This window comes from Myxocyprinus asiaticus, chromosome 38, assembly GCF_019703515.2.
Source record: "Myxocyprinus asiaticus isolate MX2 ecotype Aquarium Trade chromosome 38, UBuf_Myxa_2, whole genome shotgun sequence".
NCBI lineage: Eukaryota > Metazoa > Chordata > Actinopteri > Cypriniformes > Catostomidae > Myxocyprinus > Myxocyprinus asiaticus.
Window position 1 is genome coordinate 2912310 of NC_059381.1, and position 20053 is coordinate 2932362.

Sequence of the window (20053 nt, forward strand, 5' to 3'; positions counted from 1 at the left end):
GGGTGAGAATAAATGAGAATAAAGTCTGAGAAAGCGTGAGAAAGTTCCTCAGAAACTTAATGATTTTATTTGTTTGGCAAAATCTCAAGATTTTCAATCTTAGATTGGTTTGACAATTTTAAAAAGCCTCTTAACTATGTATGGAAAACATAGTTCCTGTTTTGTTTTCTCAGTAATTCAGTAGATTATACTGAATTACTGGCTGTCAGATTCAGTTACAATTTTGACTGATTGATTGATTTAAAACAATTTAATATATTGTTTGTCTGCGTATGTGTGTTTTACAAAATTGTTTGCATTATATCTGTTAAAAATCTAAATCTGCAGCAAAGCTACAAATACATTCTGTGTAACCTGGATCTGAACCCGGGTCGCTGTATGTACTGCCAATATGACTTAGCATTGGACCAGTGTTCCAGCTATAATTTATCTGTCACTTTGTTGATTTTCAGGTTAATCAAGTCATTATTCATTTTAAAGAAATAAAAGCAATTAAAAGTATATTATTGACACATATCAGCCAGTGATGCGTTAATGTCGCAAATAAAATAATTCCACTTGCAATTTACTGCTCTGACTAATGAAGTGTAATCGCCAGTTCCCATTCAAACTAATGTCCCACGTTAACATGATCCACAGTTGATCCATAACACCGAACCCTGATTTATTTATTTATTTTTCTCCCCTTTTCTCCCAATTTGGAATGCCCAATTCCCACTACTTAGTAGGTCCTCATGGTGGCACGGTTACTCACCTCAATCCGGGTGGCGGAGGACAAGTCTCAGTTGCCTTCGCTTCTGAGACCATCAATCCGCGCATCTTATCACGTGACTCACTGTGCATGACACTGCAGAGACTCACAGCATGTGGAGGCTCATGCTACTCTCCACGATCCACGCGCAACTTACCATGCAGCCCATTGAGAGCGAGAACCACTAATCTCGACCACAAGGAGGTTACCCCATGTGACACTACCCTCCCTAGCAACCAGGCCAATTTGGTTGCTTAGGAGACCTGGCTGGAGTCACTCAGCACAACCTGGATTCAAACTCGCGACTTCAGAGGTGTATAAGGGGTTCAAGGGGTTCCCCCCTTGGAACCCTGATATTGAGATCTCTGACTTTTATTGAGCATTAACATTAACCTGTAATACGCTTCCCTCAAAGTTTTTATTCTTCTGTAGTATGAAAGTTATTTTCTTTAAATCATGGTTAGGCTTGGGTTTGGAGATAAACGTAGGAAAAATCGTAATGACATTGTTCATTTGTTCGTTTATTTTTCTCTATGGGAATAAAAGTTGTACATTTTTGAATGAGCCAACTTTTAAGATTTTGCCATACTATCACGACTTGTTTTTATTGCAAACTTTGCACAGACTTTTCAAATCTGAGCACAGTTTGAGACATCGTTGAGATCTCATCTCACGTGTGATACTAATGGGGTCTTTTTGTCAAGAGAAACATCTAAGGAGGAGGAGTCTTCAGCAAAAGTCTCCACTTAATCTCATTGCTGTCTAGTAGAAACAACTGACATACAATTACAAATATATCCTTCACGATTTTTCTTTTCTGTCGGGTAGCAAAAAGTTTTTACATGTGACCTTTTTCCCCCAGAGCCATTTGAGGATGCGATCATGACCCAGTCTCCAGCTCCTGCCCCTCCGCCGTCAGAACTCCATAAAGCTGCATCTGTGGATAACTCCAGTCCACTGCTGGTGCGAGCGGCGGCCCTCAGAGCTCAGGAGGAGCTGGAAGACCAGAGCTGGTATCATGGAGAGATGAGCCGACGCCAGGCAGAGAAACTGCTGCTCCACGACGGAGACTTCCTTGTGCGGAAGAGCACCACAAACCCGGGGTCGTACGTCCTGACGGGGATGCACAATGGACTCGCCAAACATCTTCTGCTGGTCGACCCAGAGGGCACGGTGAGTCAGAGAGTTACAGCGTCTTGTTAAGATATATCTGTGAATCACCTAAACGTCTCTCTGTGAGCACTTCAAACAATTCCGTCAAGTTTCGGATTATTTAGGATTAGTCTCGCAGAGCCAGACTTTTGACCATTAGTATAACATCTGGCCCACACTGAAGATCAAGATCAAGACATTTTAGTCACATAATTTAGACAAGAAAAAACATCGGACCGACATGTAATCGACCAACCAGTTGTTGTTTTTTTATTATTATTTATGTTAACTGTGTTAAATTTAAGCTTGCTGAGTAAACAGTCATTAAAGGAAATTTGGTAATTTATACAGTATTGTCATTGAAGGGAGTTCACCCAAAAATGTTACTTAATCACCCTTATGTTGTTCCAAACCCATATGACTTTTTTCTTCTGTGTCAGGTTTTTTTTAAACAGGGGTCTGGGGACCCTCAAGGGGGCCAGAAGGGGGTGCTAGGGGATCCGTGGAAAGTTTTAGAGAATTTTTTTTTTTTTTAAACAAAATTTGGCATTATGATTGTTTCATTCTGCTGAAAAAAATATCTTTAAAATATCTGTTCACCAAAAAAAAAAAAAAAAAAAAAACATCTGTCATTATTTATCCACCCTGATGTCGCTCCAAACTGGTATTACTTTCTTTCTTCCATGGAACACAAAAAGTGAATTTTTAAAAGGCCTTCTCAGGATTTATTTGTAATAAAATATGTAAATAGTGACACCACACTGCAAAAAGTCATTTTCTTACTGAGTATTTTTCGTCTTATTTTCTGGTAAAATTATATCTAAACATCTATAAAACAAGAAAACAAGTTTTTTTTTAGAGAAATCTATCCAAACTTCAAAATTAACTTGTTTTTGTTTTTTTGTTTTTACCCTGTTGGCAAATAATTTTTTCTTGTTTTAAGCTTATACATCACAAAATTTTGTTAGATATCGCTGAATAAAAAAAGAAAAAAATTTGCTTCTCAAGTAAATTAATCTTGTTTTAAGAATGTTTCGATATGAATCAAGATAATTAATCAAATTAATTGGAATTAATTGCATACATAAATATTAACTGAGAAAGCCCCTCAGATAAAAATAATTCAATATATAATGATTAAATAATTATAAATAGTTATATTTAAGTAATTATAAATAAAATATATATATTTAAAAAAAATATACAGATCATTAAAATGTATTACATTATTTAGGCGCACAAGCATTAAAAAAGACAATACAAAAAGTGGCTTTAGAATACAATATATTGTTTATTTCCATATTATTATTAACAAAAATTATTTTTTTTTCTTCCCCTTTTTCTCCCAATTCGGAATGCCCAATTCCCAATGTGCTTTTAATTCCTCGTGGTCGCGTAGTGATTCGCCTCAGTCCGGGTGGCAGAGGACGAATCCCAGTTGCCTCCGCTTCTGACTGTCAACCTGCACATCTTATCACGTGGCTTGTTGAGTGCGTTGCCACGGAGACATAGCGCGTGTGGAGGCTTCACGCCATCCACCGCGGCAACCATGCACAACTCACCACACGCCCCACCGAGAACGAACCACATTATAGCGACCATGGTTACCCCATGTGACTCTAGCCTCCCTAGCAACCAAGCCAATTTGGTTGCTTAGGAGACCTGGCTGGATTTGAACTAGTGAACTAGCGAACTCCAGGGGTGGTAGCCAGCATCTTTACCACTGAGCTACCCAGGCCCCCCTATTTCCATATTATTGAACATAAGCCAATCGTTGCCAGAAATCCATTTTGCAACTGAAGTCGTCAATCTGTCCGAAATTTATTATAAGAGCTTGTCTAAGGATGCATCTTTGTACACCTGCGTCAGACACAATGTGTCATAAACATACCGTATTTATGTCACTGTGTCAAGTTAGACGAAGTTTGAAACGCACATGTCTTGAGATCCCTGCCTTCGGATTTGCGCTCCATCAAGCTGTGTTTGAACGCAAGAACGTGTATCTTGTGTTGCTGCGAGTTTCGCTTACTGCCCCCTGGAGAAAACAGGTGGTACATCAAACTTGAATTGCTTATATGGAAAGAATATTCCTTATTATACGGTCCGGACACATGATTAATTGCATTAATTTTTTTATTAACATGTTAAATCGACAGCCCTAATTTTTTGCTGGAAAACACGACAAAAATACTTAGTATGAACATGTTTTTTTTTTAAGTGCAGTCTGTCCAGCTCAAAAAAAGACCAAAAAACACCATAAAAGCGCATTAAAAATAACCAATACGATTATCTTCTGAAGTGATAATCACTTTGTGCGATGAACATTCGAACAGACGTTATTCACTCAAATTGTTTGGCTTTAGTACAATGACAATATATAAGCCAATTATTGAATTTTCCAAACACCGTGTTGTCTTTATGAGATCACACTTGCTCATTTGCTCACACAGTATAAATAGGTTTTAACAGTATGCATGAAAATACAAAGCTGCCTTTACATTTCAGGAAGGGGATCATCATATTTGTTGGTCCTTGGCCTCCAAAAGCCTTAGACACCATTCACTTTTGTTATATGGAAAGAAGATGCAGTGGCAGTGAATGGTGGTGACCTTTTGTGTTCCACGGAAGAAAGAAAGTCATGCGATTTGGAACAACATGAGGGTGATTAAATGATAACAGAATTCCTTTAAAGATATTTGACCATATTGTTGCTGTAGCAACTTTGGTATTCTGCCTCCTTCAAACATGCAATAACCACCAAAGATAACCAAAAGTTTCTGAAAGATGGTTAAAATGGTCACAGAGAGAGACGTTGTGGTTGCACAGTGGAAATGGTTTCTACACATTGTTTCCGTTGTGGGACAGGGCTGAAAAAATGAAAATGAAGGTAATGAAGGTACATAACGCAATACCATATACCTTACAATGAAAATATATTTACAGATTAAGAAATTGCTCATTGTTATTCATTTCTTCTGAATTTTAAAATAAAGTCCCGTTATGTTTGCACAACTTCCAACTTCCTTCTGTCATGTATGCACTAAAACTTTACAATCACATTTATGTTCCTTAAAGGTACGGACGAAAGATCACATATTCGAGAGCATAAGCCACCTGATTGGCCATCACCGTGACAACAACCTGCCAATTGTCTCGGCAGGAAGTGAACTGTGTTTGAAGCAGCCGGTCGAAAGAAAACAGTGACAACACCTCAAAAAACATCGAATGGGTCACCGCGACATGCTTTTATGAAAACATGCCCAGATGACTTTCCAATGATTTACGTTCTCGTCGTCAGAGAACACTCAACAATTGTCACAAGGTTTGACAAGGTGGCAGTAGACGACAGAAAAATAGTTTTTAGATAACGATGGACGATTTTAGTTTGGACGATGTGAAGGCGCTCTTACGGAAAGTGGAACGAAACCTGATTTATAGAACTGTTATTTGATTTTATTGCGCTGGTGGAGAATCTATATTTTTGAAGAAGACTTTGGTGGATTTCGGACGGTTGTTTGAAACGAAATTCGCAGATATAGTTTGGAAGAAACGTAACTTGATCTCCAAGAGTGGATGAGGTGAAAACTAGACCAAGAGAAAGTATTTTAGAATTAAAAAAGTTTTAGTTTTGTCTATCAAGCACAACCAGATTTTCATGTTCGAAGATAGAAGAGATAGAAGAAAAATATTTGAGAAAATGAAAAAAAGCTGTTTATATTCACCTATTATAGGAATATGTTCTTTACCGCAGCTAGTGTGCGAGATCATTTGGTAGCTTCTATCAAATCACTGTTGATTATGCTTTTCAAAGGGAAGATTTGAATGTGTTTGCTTGAACTGAAATCACACTCAAAGACACGCCACACAAACACTCTGCAAGTCACCAAAACTAGAACGCACTGCGCAAAAATCTTTTTCTTAATCAGTGTTTTTGCCTTGTTTTCTAGTAAAAACAGTTTGTTTTTTAAGTCTAAATTTAGTGAGGTTTATGCTTAAAATAAGAAGCACTGTTCCAATGGGGAAATAAAGTACATTTTTGTATTAAGCAATGTTACAATTTTATATTAATATTAAAGAGTTTTAAGATTTAACAATCATTTCTGCACCACTAACATCATCAAACAGAATTGCAAAAAGAACCAAATAAGTTTGTCAAAACTTTGATGTTGGCTTGAGAAAGCCTTCTCTGAAAAATATAAAAAGACAGAAAGATTGTGAGAGATTTTGGATCATCTGCAACTAGAAAACTGTTCGTATGATTGGTTAGAAAAGACAGAGCAACCTGATGGTCTGTGCCAAGTTTGGTGGATGTAGCTTAAAAGCTCTACAGAAGCCCTGAACCGTACTGTGAAAAAAAAATAAAAATAAAATTCACAATGCAATAATTTTTTTAGGCGTCTTAGTGCCTTCCTGAGCCTTTCTCTCTCTCTCTCTCTCTCTCTCTCTCTCAAAAAAAAAAGGTTTTTCTTTAAAAAATGTGTTTTCTCTCTCTGAAAAAAAAAAAAAACATTTCTCGAAGATTTTTATTTCCTCAAAAAAAAAAAAAAAAATCCTCAGAAATTTGTTTTTTCCTCTCAAAATTTTGTTTCTCCTCAAGAAGCAACACATGAGATTTTTTTTTCAATTATTATTATAATTTTTTTGCCTGCTAGCTAACAATTAGCAACCTTAGCCAGCAGGTGCCACTATCAGTAAGCATGAAATCTTGCACTGTGACAGATGGCAGCTGTGGTTATCTGTTGATTTATAGTTGTATATTACTCTAACAAGAATGTTTTGCAAATCGTAATCAAGGAAAGAAACATATATAATGTTAGTCTTCTAATACATGAAATCCCACATCTATCTAGCGCATGTTTACATGGGCCAACAAATTAAAAAAGCACATTATCCCATCGTGAATGTCATCAAACAACCAGAAATAACTCCCGTTGTCCCACTTGACAACGAATGCCATATGAAACATACGTAACCTGAGGTAAATTCTTTTAATTGTAGCATTTCATGTATTAGTAGACTCTCAAACATTATACATGTTCCTTTCCTTGATTAAGATTGGCAAAACATTCTTGTTAGAGTAATATAGAACTTTAAATCAACAGATCAAGTACCACAGATGCCATCTGTCACCTGGTAATATTTTATACATACTGATAGTGGCACAAGGTGGCCAAGGTTGGTACCGCATACTTATTGTCCGCTAGCAAGCAAAAAATAAAATACAAATCTCATGTGTTGCCTCTTGAGGAGAAAAACAACTTTATTTTTTGAGAAAAAAAAAAAAATGGAAAAAAAAACAAAAACGTTTTTGAGAGAGAGAGAAAAAAAATTTGAGATTTTTTTTAAATTTTTTTTATTTGTAGGACATAGGCTCAGGAAGGCACTAAGACACCTAAAAAAAATTAATAAATAAATTTCACCTAGTGAATTTTTTTTTCACAGTGCGGTTCAGGGCTTCCATAAGTTACAGTCATACATTTTGGTCTTGGTTTAGGGATTTTGTGGAAACGCCAAACCATGTCTGTAGAATAACAGAATGGTCGGACAAACAGATAGCTCCGCCTCAAACTCACACCATTGGTTGAGCCAAGTATTTTTTGAAAGTGCCACAGTCGAGGGAAACAACTTACGAATGGCTTACCTATGGTTGTCTTTGTATATTAAACTGGGAAAAGGAGAAAGTATTTTAACATTGAAAAATTGCATCACCTTGAAGGATGTTTAGATAGATATTTTTACTGGAAAACAAAACTGAAGTATTAAGAAAATGTTTTTTACAGTGCAATCACACACCGGCATACACGCACATACATAGACACGGCTTTAAAGTACCTACATTTTTCTATGATGTTGAAACCTGTGGCACTCGCATGACTTAAACTTAATTGTATTGTGGTCATTGTTGGTAGCATTCAGGGCCCTGCAGAGGTGCTTTTGTGTTGCTCACAATGTAAAATAGTTATGCTTTACCCAGTATTCATTGACTTTGGTTTCTTCTTTAAACTTGTCAGATCTGTGTAGTTGCTCCGTTCGGGGCTTCACTTTATTACTCGGATGTTTCTATCAGTTTTCATGGTTTGACTATGGGCTTCACAAACAGACACATTGATATTATAATTATTCTTCTGACTATTATTTAAAATTAAACGATTATAAATGAATAGCACAATCATTTCTTTTTTGTGTGAGAGACGAGTCTGGTGTGTTTGCACAGTGCCAATACTGGAATATTACTAGATTTATTTATTTATTTATTTTTCAGTTTAACGCTTCACACTTCAAAAAACTAGCCACAGAACTTGACAGTTCTCTCCAAGTTTAGAGAATTACTGATGGCACCTGATACAGATACAGAAAATTAGTGCCTAGATGATTATTTACAAACCTAATATTCAAATAATGTAATGTTTTGATTTACAAATAATGTCATACATAAGGATGAATCTCATAAACACTGTCAAGAAATTATATATATATATATATATATATATATAGCAAAAAAAGAGGCCTATTGTAAGAACAATTAAGATTTTTTGCATTGCAATATTGTTTTCATGATAGTCTTCAACCAAGTTGTCATTATTGCAATGAGGAGAATAAAAATGGTCTTATTATTAAAATCATGTCTGCATGCTATGCAAACCTTTAGTCATTGTTGTGTTTGCATGTTTAATTAGTTCTTATGTACAATTATTATGTTTTATTTGTTTGGAGACGTTTTTGGACACTATGATAAATTATATTTGTAATGCTATAACTTTTTATTACTTTGTCTTATCAACACAAAACTTTCTCAGATACAGTTGGCATGATTGGGAACAAAACAAAAGCAGTTTTTCAGAGCCACCTCATTTTTAAGCCTTTAATTTTGGTTATTCCACTGAAAAAGGGAATCTTTAAAAGCACCTTCAGAGCTTAAAGGATTAAACTCCTATTATTGTTACTGTAAAGTAAAAACAAAACAAATGTATATGTTATTTAGAGTGAAAAGTACATTTGTTAACAGTACATTTAAAAGTACAGTTAAAAGTAAATTTGTAAAGAACAGTTAAATTTACATTTGTACTATTTACATTTTAAAAAATTACAATGTAATTGTATAGACAGACAGATAGATAGACAGACATATATATGATAGATAGACAGACAGACAGACAGATAGACAGATAGATAGACAGACAGATAGATAGATAGATAGACAGACAGACAGACAGATAGATAGATAGACAGACAGATAGATAGACAGACAGACAGATAGATAGATAGACAGACAGACAGACAGACAGACAGACAGACAGATAGACAGACAGACAGATAGACAGACAGATAGATAGATAGATAGATAGATAGATAGACAGACAGACAGATAGATAGATAGACAGACAGACAGACAGATAGATAGACAGACAGACAGATAGATAGATAGATAGATAGATAGACAGACAGACAGATAGATAGATAGACAGACAGACAGACAGACAGATAGATAGATAGACAGACAGATAGATAGATAGACAGACAGACAGACAGACAGACAGATAGATACATAGACAGACAGATAGATAGACAGACAGATAGATAGACAGACAGACAGATAGATAGATAGATAGATAGGTAGACAAACAGATAGACAGACAGACAGACAGACAGATAGATAGATAGATAGACAGACAGACATATATATGATAGATAGACAGACAGACAGATAGACAGACAGATAGATAGATAGACACATAGATGATAGATATACAGACAGACAGACAGATAGATAGATAGACAGACAGATAGATAGATAGACAGACAGATAGATAGACAGACAGACAGATAGATAGATAGATAGATAGGTAGACAAACAGATAGACAGACAGACAGACAGACAGATAGATAGATAGATAGACAGACAGACATATATATGATAGATAGACAGACAGACAGATAGACAGACAGATAGATAGATAGACACATAGATGATAGATATACAGACAGACAGACAGATAGATAGATAGACAGACAGATAGATAGATAGATAGATAGATAGATAGATAGATAGGTAGACAGACAGACAGATAGATAGATAGACAGACAGATAGATAGATAGATAGATAGACAGACAGATAGATAGATAGACAGACAGACAGACAGACAGATAGATAGATAGATAGATAGATAGATATATAGACAGACAGACAGACAGATAGATAGATAGATAGATAGACACATAGATGATAGATATACAGACAGACAGACAGACAGATAGATAGATAGACAGACAGATAGATAGACAGACAGACAGACAGACAGACAGATAGATAGATAGATAGATAGATAGATAGACACATAGATGATAGATATACAGACAGACAGACAGACAGATAGATAGATAGATAGATAGACAGACAGATAGATAGATAGATAGACAGACAGACAGACAGACAGACAGACAGACAGATAGACAGACAGACAGACAGACAGACAGATAGATAGATAGACAGACAGACAGACAGATAGATAGACAGACAGATAGACAGATAGATAGACAGACAGATAGATAGACAGACAGATAGACAGACAGATAGACAGATAGATGGATAATTTTGGTTTTAACATTTTAATGAGGAAACAAAACAACCCCATTAACACAACATTGACAAATATTTGATCTCACACAGATGTGCAAGACATAAAAAAAATCGAATAAACCTTTATGATGAAGAAAACGTACATAACACACACACACAAAAAATCATAAATGTAAAATGTTTTTACATTTTAACATGTATACAATTTCAAGTAAATCATGGTAGTTTTGGTTGTTACTGAATTTTATTAATGCTGACTTTATAAATTATAATAACGATTTTTTCATAACTGGGTTGATTGATCAAATCTGTTTAATTGTCATGATAATTATGTTGCAATGCAAAAACTCTTAATGGTCCCCAAATAAGCTTCATTGTATTTATCTAAAATATAACTTCTTTTTTTCTTCTTATTTTAATTTCAGATATTTCTTCATGAGATTCACTGATAAATTCTCTTTATTTGTGGTTTGCATTCATTTTAAAAAGTTCAATGATTTTATGAGAGCAGTTTGCAGTTTCAAACATGGTGAACTGTGGATCTTCACACTCTAAAAACACATTTTAACATGATTGCTGTAGTTATCTACATTCTTGCAACACTATGTACTGTACGTATGCTGTCACGAACACAAACTCAACACATGATATTCGTGTATTTTTCACATGAAGCACTGATTTGATGCACAGAATGAGTTGAACAAAAAATTAAGTTATTAAATAAGAGCCAAATAAGAAAGAATCACGTTCCATGTGATTATAAAAGGTATTTTTGGTCTTAAATTCCCTCTTTGAAACTTCACACTGTCTGTTATTTATCTAAATGGCTAATGTAAGGGAGAGATGTTTTATTATTCCATAATGCATATTCAGCCAACTCTAAATAATTACAGTGGTGGTTTTACTGTATTTGTAATGGCATAAAAAACTTTTACTTGCATAAGACTGCCCCTAAGTTATTTATTAAAGAAATAGACATTTTAAACTGATTCTCTAGTTAAATCTGCAGTGCACACGTAGCCCAAATATAACATTGCTTTACCACACTTGTGTTTTTAAAAAAAGTTTTTATTTATCCTAGCATGCTGTTCTCTTCAAAGCTCAATAGCCAAAGGTCATCTCTGGTCATGTGACACCTTCCACTGAGCGTTTGATCAGCTGACCCTTTAGCTTTGAGTTCTTCCGCTCTGTCTATGAAGTTCAAAATGTCACAGGACATAAAACAGGGGGCAGTGTTTAACATCAGACAGTCCAAACCGTGTTTACAGAACTAATCTGTACTTTTTATGCATCTTCTCCCCAATTTGGAAAGCCCAATTCCCGATGCGCTCTAAATCCTTGTGCTGGCGTATTGACTCGCCTCAATCCAGGTGGTGGAGGACGAATCTCAGTTGCCTCCACGTCTGAGACCGTCAATCCACGCATCTTATCACGTGGCTTGTTGAGCACGTTACCACAGAGACATAGCGCATGTGGAGGCTTCACGTTATTCTCTGCGGCATCCACGCACAACACACCACGCGCCCCACTGAGAGCAAGAACCACATTATAGCGACCACGAGGAGGTTACCCCATGTGACTCTAACCTTCCTAGCAACCGGGACAATTTGGTTGCTTAGGAGACCTGGCTGGAGTCACTCAGCACACCCTGGATTCAAACTCGCGACTCCAGGTGTGGTAGCCAGCGTCAATACTCGCTGAGCTTCCCAGGACCCACATTTTCCTATTCTTTATGATTGGCGGCAATAAAAAAACAAATGTGCTCTGTTTATTTTGGTTATTCTGGTGAATCTCACAAAACCTGTTGAACACGTCTAGGTCACATTTCACCACAAAATCAAAAGAAAGAAAATAAACGATACTCTGCATCACAAAAATTACGCCTGTTGTAGGACAATGAAGATTTTGGGATATTATATTTTGACAGTTCAGCACATTTTGCCCCCGAATGCTCATTACTGCACAAGAGATTCATGCATTTCAATTTCATTAACAAAATTCCATCAAATTGAATTGAGTAATATTTAATTAAATAAATAAAACTAAATATTTTAAGTCAAATATTACACAGATAACTTTTGATGGAATTTTGTTATAAAATTGAAATGCATAACACTTAAAAATGGTGTGTAATGCGAAGAAAACAATATTTAAATGTGTAGAATGAGTTGTACTACCTTTGATTTTAGCTGATTTAAATGTTAAATATTGTTTACTGTAATATAGTATATATTACCTTATCACAGTACTAAGAATTTACCATTGAAAATCAAATAGAAATAACAAAACCTTTTGCATTAAACATTTGCATGCATTACAGTAATGAGAATTTGGGCTGAAATGTGCTTAATGCATTACAATGTATTAATTGCAGAGACATATCCCCTGCAAAGGTCTTTGCTCAAAGGCTGAAAGGAAATCGTAATAATTATATGATTAAACACTGGCCCCTACCTCAGATCAAACCTGCAAATGTCCCTGTACAAATGCGTAACCATCAGGCAACCACTGACTTTAATGCTTTTTAACACATAATCTTGCATTCTTCAAAAATATATCAGATAATATAAATTATGTTAATAACAGTTTGCCATGTAATGCATATAAGCATCCAGCAGGTGGCGCTATTACATTATTACTTATAATGGTCCAATACAGACCTACAAACATGGAATCACCTGGTCACTATTGGTTTAAGGCATTGCACCTTTAATCTTAAAATGCATACATTTAAAACACATTACACCATACATACATCATATATTCTCAGTCATTTAAGTTTTGATATGTTACAATTAAGTTATTTAAATTAAGTTCACAACATGTCATACAGACTAAAGTGTAAAGCATGCTAGTATACTATATCCACACCTGGCAATAAATATTTGGGGTATATAATATACAGTACATACATAGTATAGTACATCATTAATTATAGTGCTACATAAATGTCAAATTTGAATCTTTTGTGTGACCAGCTAGATCCTGAATTTAAGCTGAAACTAACATCAGTATGACTCTTGAGAACCCTTGATGCTACTGATTGTGCTAGATGAGAAGAATATCTGATCATGTCAAAATCTCTTTAGTCTTTAGTGCTGTATGTGTTTGAACCGCACTTGAAGACTCATCATTAAAACTGATCTTTACTAGCAGCTCTGCTCACTTTAGCATGTGCTAATGTTGTAATATGCACTTTAGCATGTGCTAATGTTGTGATATGCACTTTAGCGTGTGCTGATGCTTTACTGTGCACGTTAGTATGCACTTATGCTTTAATGTGGACTCAAAGTGCATACTATAGTTCTATAGTGCTTTCTATACCATGCACTAATGCTGAAGTGTGCAATTTAGTGAACACTTCAAGAGTTTGAGTTTTAAGGCTAGGGTATACTTCGCTTTTCCACGAGATGGTCAAGCGCTCAAGTCTTTTTTATAATTTCAGTTGACAAAATATCATATTTTAGTTGATGATAATGTGCAAAATGACAAAAACATGTTTTTGTTCATTGCACAGGTGTTCAGCTCATAAGTTAAACTCAATCGACAGCATTTGTGGAATAATGTTGATTACCACAAAGATATTTTTCGACTCGTCCCTCCCTTTTCTTAAAAAAAAAAAAGCAAAAATGTAGGTTATAGTGAGGCACTTACAATGGAAGTGAATGGGGCCCATTTTTAGAGGGTTTAAATGCAGAAATGTGAAGCTTATAATTTTATAAAAGCACTTACATTAATTCTTCGGCATTGTTTGAGCTGTAAATTTGTTTAAATTGTTTTTACGATCATTTTTGTGTTTTGGGGTTTAAAGCATTACGTCATCAAGGCAACTAAGTTGTAAACTTTTACATAACTTCACACAGAAAAGGTTAGTATGTGATTTTATCACAGTAAAATCATGTTAAGACACATATTGTTTACGTCTTCTTTTGGCTATACTTTTGAAACATTTATGAATTGGCCCCATTCACTTCCATTGCTTTTTTTAAAGAAATTAATTTTTGCCACAAATGCTGTCAATTGAGCTTGTTTTAAACACTGAATTTGACTTTAAAAATAAATTAATAGTGCATAAATAGTTAGTGCATTGTTAAAGAAATAGTTCACCCAAAAATGAAAATTCTCTCATCATTTATTCACCTTCATGCCATCCCAGATGTGTATGACTTTCTTTCTTCTGCTGGACACAAATTAAGATTTTTAGAAGAATATTTCAGCTCTGAAGGTCCATACAGTGCCAGAACTTTGAAGGTCCAAAAAGCAAATAAAGGCAGCATAAAAATAATCCATAAGACTCCAGTAGTTAAATCCATGACTTCAGAAGTGATATGATAGGTGTGGGTGAGACATATAAATATTTAAGTCCTTTTAACTAAAAATCTCACTTTCACATTCTTCTTTTTGTTTTTGGCGATTCCCATTCTTTATGCATACGCCACCTACTGGGCAGCGAGGGGAATTTATAGTAAAAAAGTACTTAAATATTGATTTGTTTCTCACCCACACCTATCATATCACTTCAGAAGGCATAGATTAAACCACTAGAGTCATATGGATTACTTTTACGCTGCGGTTATGTGCTTTTTGGAACTTCAAAGTTCTGGTCACCATTCACTTGCATTGTATGGACCTACAGAGCTGAAGTATTCTTCTAAAAATCTTCGTTTGTGTTCAGCAGAAGAATGAAAGTCATGCTGGAAATGATTCTTCATTTTTGTCTGTAATTTTGTTGATGAGATGAACACTGCTTTTGCACAGTCAATGGAAGGCACAAACGACACGAACTGTCCGTATATCAAGAAAAAATGGGCTGTACACAGACATGCCTGTTGATGACGAACACATAGCGGCACGCAGACAATCGAAGTATACTTTGGTCTTTAGGCCTAAAACATGTCCACTATATGCACTAAGATTCACTCTTGTTATCGTTAGCAGGTTGATTTTGTGTTTTATGTGTATCGACGATGTCTTGCTCAGCTGCCCGCTGGCAATTCGAGCTAGACTTGCTTCTACTAGGGTCTGTGTTTTGTTTACCCTCTACCCCATCTTCAGCCACCAAACACCCACATACTAGCTTATAAAATGCCCGCCGCATTTCCCTACTTGCTAGTGTGTAGATCACCGGATTCATGGCGGAATTCAGAACTGCCAGGGCTATGAACCAATCAGCTTTGTGCAGAATCGGGCACCTCCGGGGTCCACAGGCCACATCAACAAGCAGGACCACGAAGATGGGCGTCCAGCAGGCGATGAAGACACCCACCACAATGATAACAGTTCGCAGGAGAGCCATGGAATGCTCGGAGTTGCTGTGCTTGGTCACTTTGCGGCTGCTGGACTTGACGAGGACGTAAATTCGGATGTAGAGCACGGAAATCGCCAGCAGCAGCGATATGAAGATGGTAATGCAGAATGCTACATAGTACTTGCTGTAGAGAGGTAAGATGGTCGAACATTGTGGAAGGTTTTCGAGACAATTCCAGCCCAAGATGGGCAGCGCTCCCAGGGTGATTGCGATCAACCAACACGTCCCTATTAGCAAAAACACCCTGTACTTTTTGTTCGCATCATACGGCCTCATTTTAATCATAGTGAGGTGCCGCTCAATAGCAATCGCAAACAGGCTAAAGATCGAAGCGCCCAGGGCTACAAACATACTTCCTTCACGCACAAACCACTCGGCAGTAGACAGCTGTAGCGTCCGTTGCCCTGACATCAACAGGTTGACTATGTAGGTGATACCAGCAAGTAGGTCACATAAAGCCAGGTTAGCAATAAAAAAGAACATCCGGTTATGGAATTTGTGGTTTTTCCATATCGCCACCAAGACTATCAAGTTCTCCAAGATGATGAGACTGCATATGACCAAAAACACCAACGTTTTAGGGTTCAACGGTGCCCCCTCAGTGGCATTACGATTGTCTAGTTTCCCTGTGTAATTGTAATGTTTGAAAATATGATGATTATTCATTGCAGTGCCTCCTGCAGGTGGGAACGAGATGAAAAATAAAAGCAGCTCCGTGGAGATGAGTAGATCGTACAGGTAAGACCTCAGGTGAGACGGATCTGGCCGATGTGTCCGGGTTACTACTTTCTTCAGGGTCACCAGTCAAGCACCACCCTGCATGGTCATGTAGGTGGCACACATCTCTCTGTGGAGTAAAACAAAATGTCAACATGAAATCAAAACCGGCCCTATTTCCTTTCTTAATACACGTTTCTGGTCTTATGTCTTTGTAAGGTTTCATTAAAATGTAATAAACTGCTTCGCATCTGAAACAGCTTACCTTTACAACCACCCGTCTCCATCCATTCTGGTTTGCAACTATTTAAGTTCAATATTTAAGTTCATTTTTGCTAGAAATTCTTCTCCCTGCCCAGTAGGTGGCGACATGCATGAAGAATGTGAATCACCAAAAACAAAAGAAGAAGAATGTGTAAGTGGAGATTTTTAGTTTAAAGGACTTAAATATTGATCTGTTTCTCACTCACACCTATCGGTCACCCTGTTCTCTCTCTCTCGTACTAACTGCACACGACCCCTCACAAACATACCCGCACACACATTTGGCGAGCAGATAACTTGGCGATAGAGCCCAGCTTTGTCCCTAAGTTATCGTACCAGCGGAGACACACGTTAAACGGGCAGACGCCATTAACCAGTCGCTCTGCCCACATTCGCGGCCACGTTCTCTGGCTGGAAACCTAGCATGACGTACTCTCCACGAGAGCCACGCCCGCCATTATGTGCACTCCTTCTCTCCTTACACACACACATACACCCATTCACACACACACACACACACACACACACCTCTACCCTCCTCACATATATTATAGGCTTACCTGCTACCATATCTAATCATGTTACTGTTTAGTTTGTAGTTGGAAGTCGGAAGTTTATCGACTGCATTGTATTGATCATTAATTGATATTACTGCATCATTAAACTTTGTTATACTTTAAAGAGAAGTGTTTTGGTATTGTTCTGCATGCCCCTGTGCCAAGGGCTGGCATGGGATGTTAGTGCTCGGATTCAAGCCTTCATCATTTTCTTTTTGAATGTCGATGTTCTCCGGACGTCGACTTTCCTAAGAGAACAATCCTATATTGAGACTGCAATACTGTCTGGTTATTTGTCCCTGATTCCAGGGTGGTGCCCGGCAATATTAATCCTTATTAATATTCTATTGATTTTGATAATTAATAGTTATCTGTGATGATTGTTGATTTGAAGGATTAGTAGGCTAAGGTTGATTCTAATCAATGTTTTATTGATTTTAATAATTAATAATTATCTTTGATAATTATCAATTATTGCTAATAACCAAACCCGCTCCTGAACGAAGACCCAACACAGTATATATGTAGCATAGTACTGAATGATTACCATATTAAAATACCATGGTATTTTACACTGAACTCCAAGGTCCTTCAAAGAATACCATGTTACTACCATGGTGTATATATGTACCATGTTTTACTATACTATTTTATATGTACCAGGTTATTATCATATAACATGGTGCAATATAAATAATAATATATAAAACACACACACACACACACATGTTGGTGCAGCTATCATTATGGGGACTCTCCATAGACATAATTATTTTTTTACTGTACAAACTATAGATTCTATCCCCTAACCCTAAACCTAACCCTCACAAAAAACTTTCTGCATTTTTACATTTTCAATAAAACATCGTTTAGTATGTTTTTTAAGCGATTTGAATTATGGGGACACTAGAAATGTCCTCATAAACCACATTTATAGCATAATACCATTGTAATTACCAGTTTATAACCTAAAAAAATAGTCCTTGTAAACCACTTAAACCTGCCCACAGAAAACACACACACACACACCCACATTCACACACACACTCAAACACATACAAACACACACACACTCAAACACACACAAACACACACATACACACACACATACACACACACATACACACAAATACACACACACATACACACACAAACACACATACACACTCACACACACTCACACACACTTACATACACACACACTCAAACACATACAAACACACACACACAAACACACACACACACAAATTACATGGTAGTACCATGGTACGTTTTGGTACTTTTTGTTAGTGTAATGAAAGTATGAGTCAGAGTAGTTCGATGCACATCATTTGGTCTAACTTTCATTAAAATCTTTAAACTCACAAAAGCGACAATACAATAACCAGCGAAATATAACAACGTCATCGATGAATGACGCGCAGTATTTCAAAATATATGTTCTGTCCATCACAACATATCATTCCCCAAATTACTTTCTTGTTTTGCACAAATTCACGAAAGCATTGTTCAAACGACTAAAACTCTATAAAATGTGTTTGACAGTAGTTTTGTTTGTCGTTATGTGATGTTTCTCTTTGATTACTCACCATGGGATATCCCGAACCGCAGAGTTTCTTCACAGCGACCCATTCGTGTCTGCTCCTTTTTTAAAGTGGAACTGTTATACTCCCATGTTTAATCATCATAACCTGATGTATAATTCGCGTTGTTGAATGAAGTTGAAATAGTGCGTTTGCGCTTTTACGCGTAATTGCGCGTGAATGGAGTGCGGTGACGGAACTGCTCCATCAAACCCGCATCTCTTCTGCGCTCTTTTCCTGTCCAGCCCCTACACACCCCTCCACCCAACTCTAAAAGAGCTGCTTTTATACATCATGTTCTTAGAGAGAAAACGCATTCGGCTACTGGTTACAAAGGGTACATGTACTGATATATTGGATAAATGATTAGACTTATTGAAGAACCATTTTTAAACGTGAAATCATATTATATGTTTTATTTCATCACAATATCACATTTAGTGTGAATAGTGGTACATTTTACAACTTTGGTTATGTTGCCATGAAAATGCCAGAAAAAAAGGTTTCATAGTTTATTCATTTTTCTGTTCTCTAATCAAAACGTTTCAGACAAAACATATTTTCTTGGGAGTATTGTTTTAATTGGTAGCTTAATTAATTCATAGGATTTTTACCTATTGGGCAGGGAGGAGAATGTCAAGTAAAAATAGACGGAAATATTGATCACACCTACACTCATAAAATGAGTGAGAGTCATTACCCTTACTTAATTGAATTTGAGAAAGTTTTTACAAGTAATTTAATCTATTTCATTCCAATTAAAACAAGTTTAATTGAGTCAGTAGTTGCAATAGGTCAAATCAATGCAATGCAATATAGTTGGTTTAACTCAACTCTACTCAACTTATTAGATTCATCTAATTTACTAAGGTTTTTTTTTTTTAATAATTGTTTTTATGTTGGTCCAAATTAATTTAGTATATGCCAGGTGAGCAACTGTAAGGACAGTGAGACTGTTGTACTGTCATTTTGATAGCAATGACTTTACGAGCTAAGCAGCGTTCAAATCAAACATCGTGTGAGAGTCCAAGTCCATCCTCAACCAAAGCACAAGCACCAGTCTTCACCACAATGGAAACCCCCCAGACTCCAGCCAAACAAACACTACATTTAATAAATGATAAAACAGAACAGTAAACATG

At 36.4% G+C, this 20053-nt stretch overlaps 2 protein-coding genes across 3 annotated transcripts in view; one reads left to right on the plus strand and one right to left on the minus strand.

Moving 5' to 3' along the window:
- The window catches only part of LOC127429246 (SHC-transforming protein 3-like), a 39360-nt gene extending 32765 nt beyond the window's left edge, over positions 1 to 6595 (plus strand). Inside the window, exons 11-12 of the mRNA XM_051678170.1 lie at positions 1614 to 1924; positions 4979 to 6595. Of these exons, the coding sequence (XP_051534130.1) occupies positions 1614 to 1924; positions 4979 to 5107 (440 nt within the window). The 3' untranslated portion in view covers positions 5108 to 6595. The remainder of the gene's footprint in view (positions 1 to 1613; positions 1925 to 4978) is intronic.
- Positions 6596 to 14094: 7499 nt separating this feature from the next.
- Positions 14095 to 19133, minus strand: LOC127429263 (sphingosine 1-phosphate receptor 3-like). 2 transcript variants are annotated; one of them, XM_051678204.1, is made up of 3 exons: positions 18918 to 19133; positions 16773 to 16858; positions 14095 to 16637 (listed from the first exon to the last, which is right to left on the minus strand). In XM_051678204.1, the coding sequence occupies exon 3, from the start codon at positions 16454 to 16456 to the stop codon at positions 15392 to 15394; it is 1065 nt and encodes a 354-aa protein (XP_051534164.1). In that variant the 5' UTR covers positions 16457 to 16637; positions 16773 to 16858; positions 18918 to 19133; the 3' UTR covers positions 14095 to 15391. The 2 variants fall into 2 exon arrangements, with proteins under 2 accessions (XP_051534164.1, XP_051534163.1); XM_051678203.1 differs by lacking the exon at positions 16773 to 16858.
- Positions 19134 to 20053: the final 920 nt, after the last annotated feature.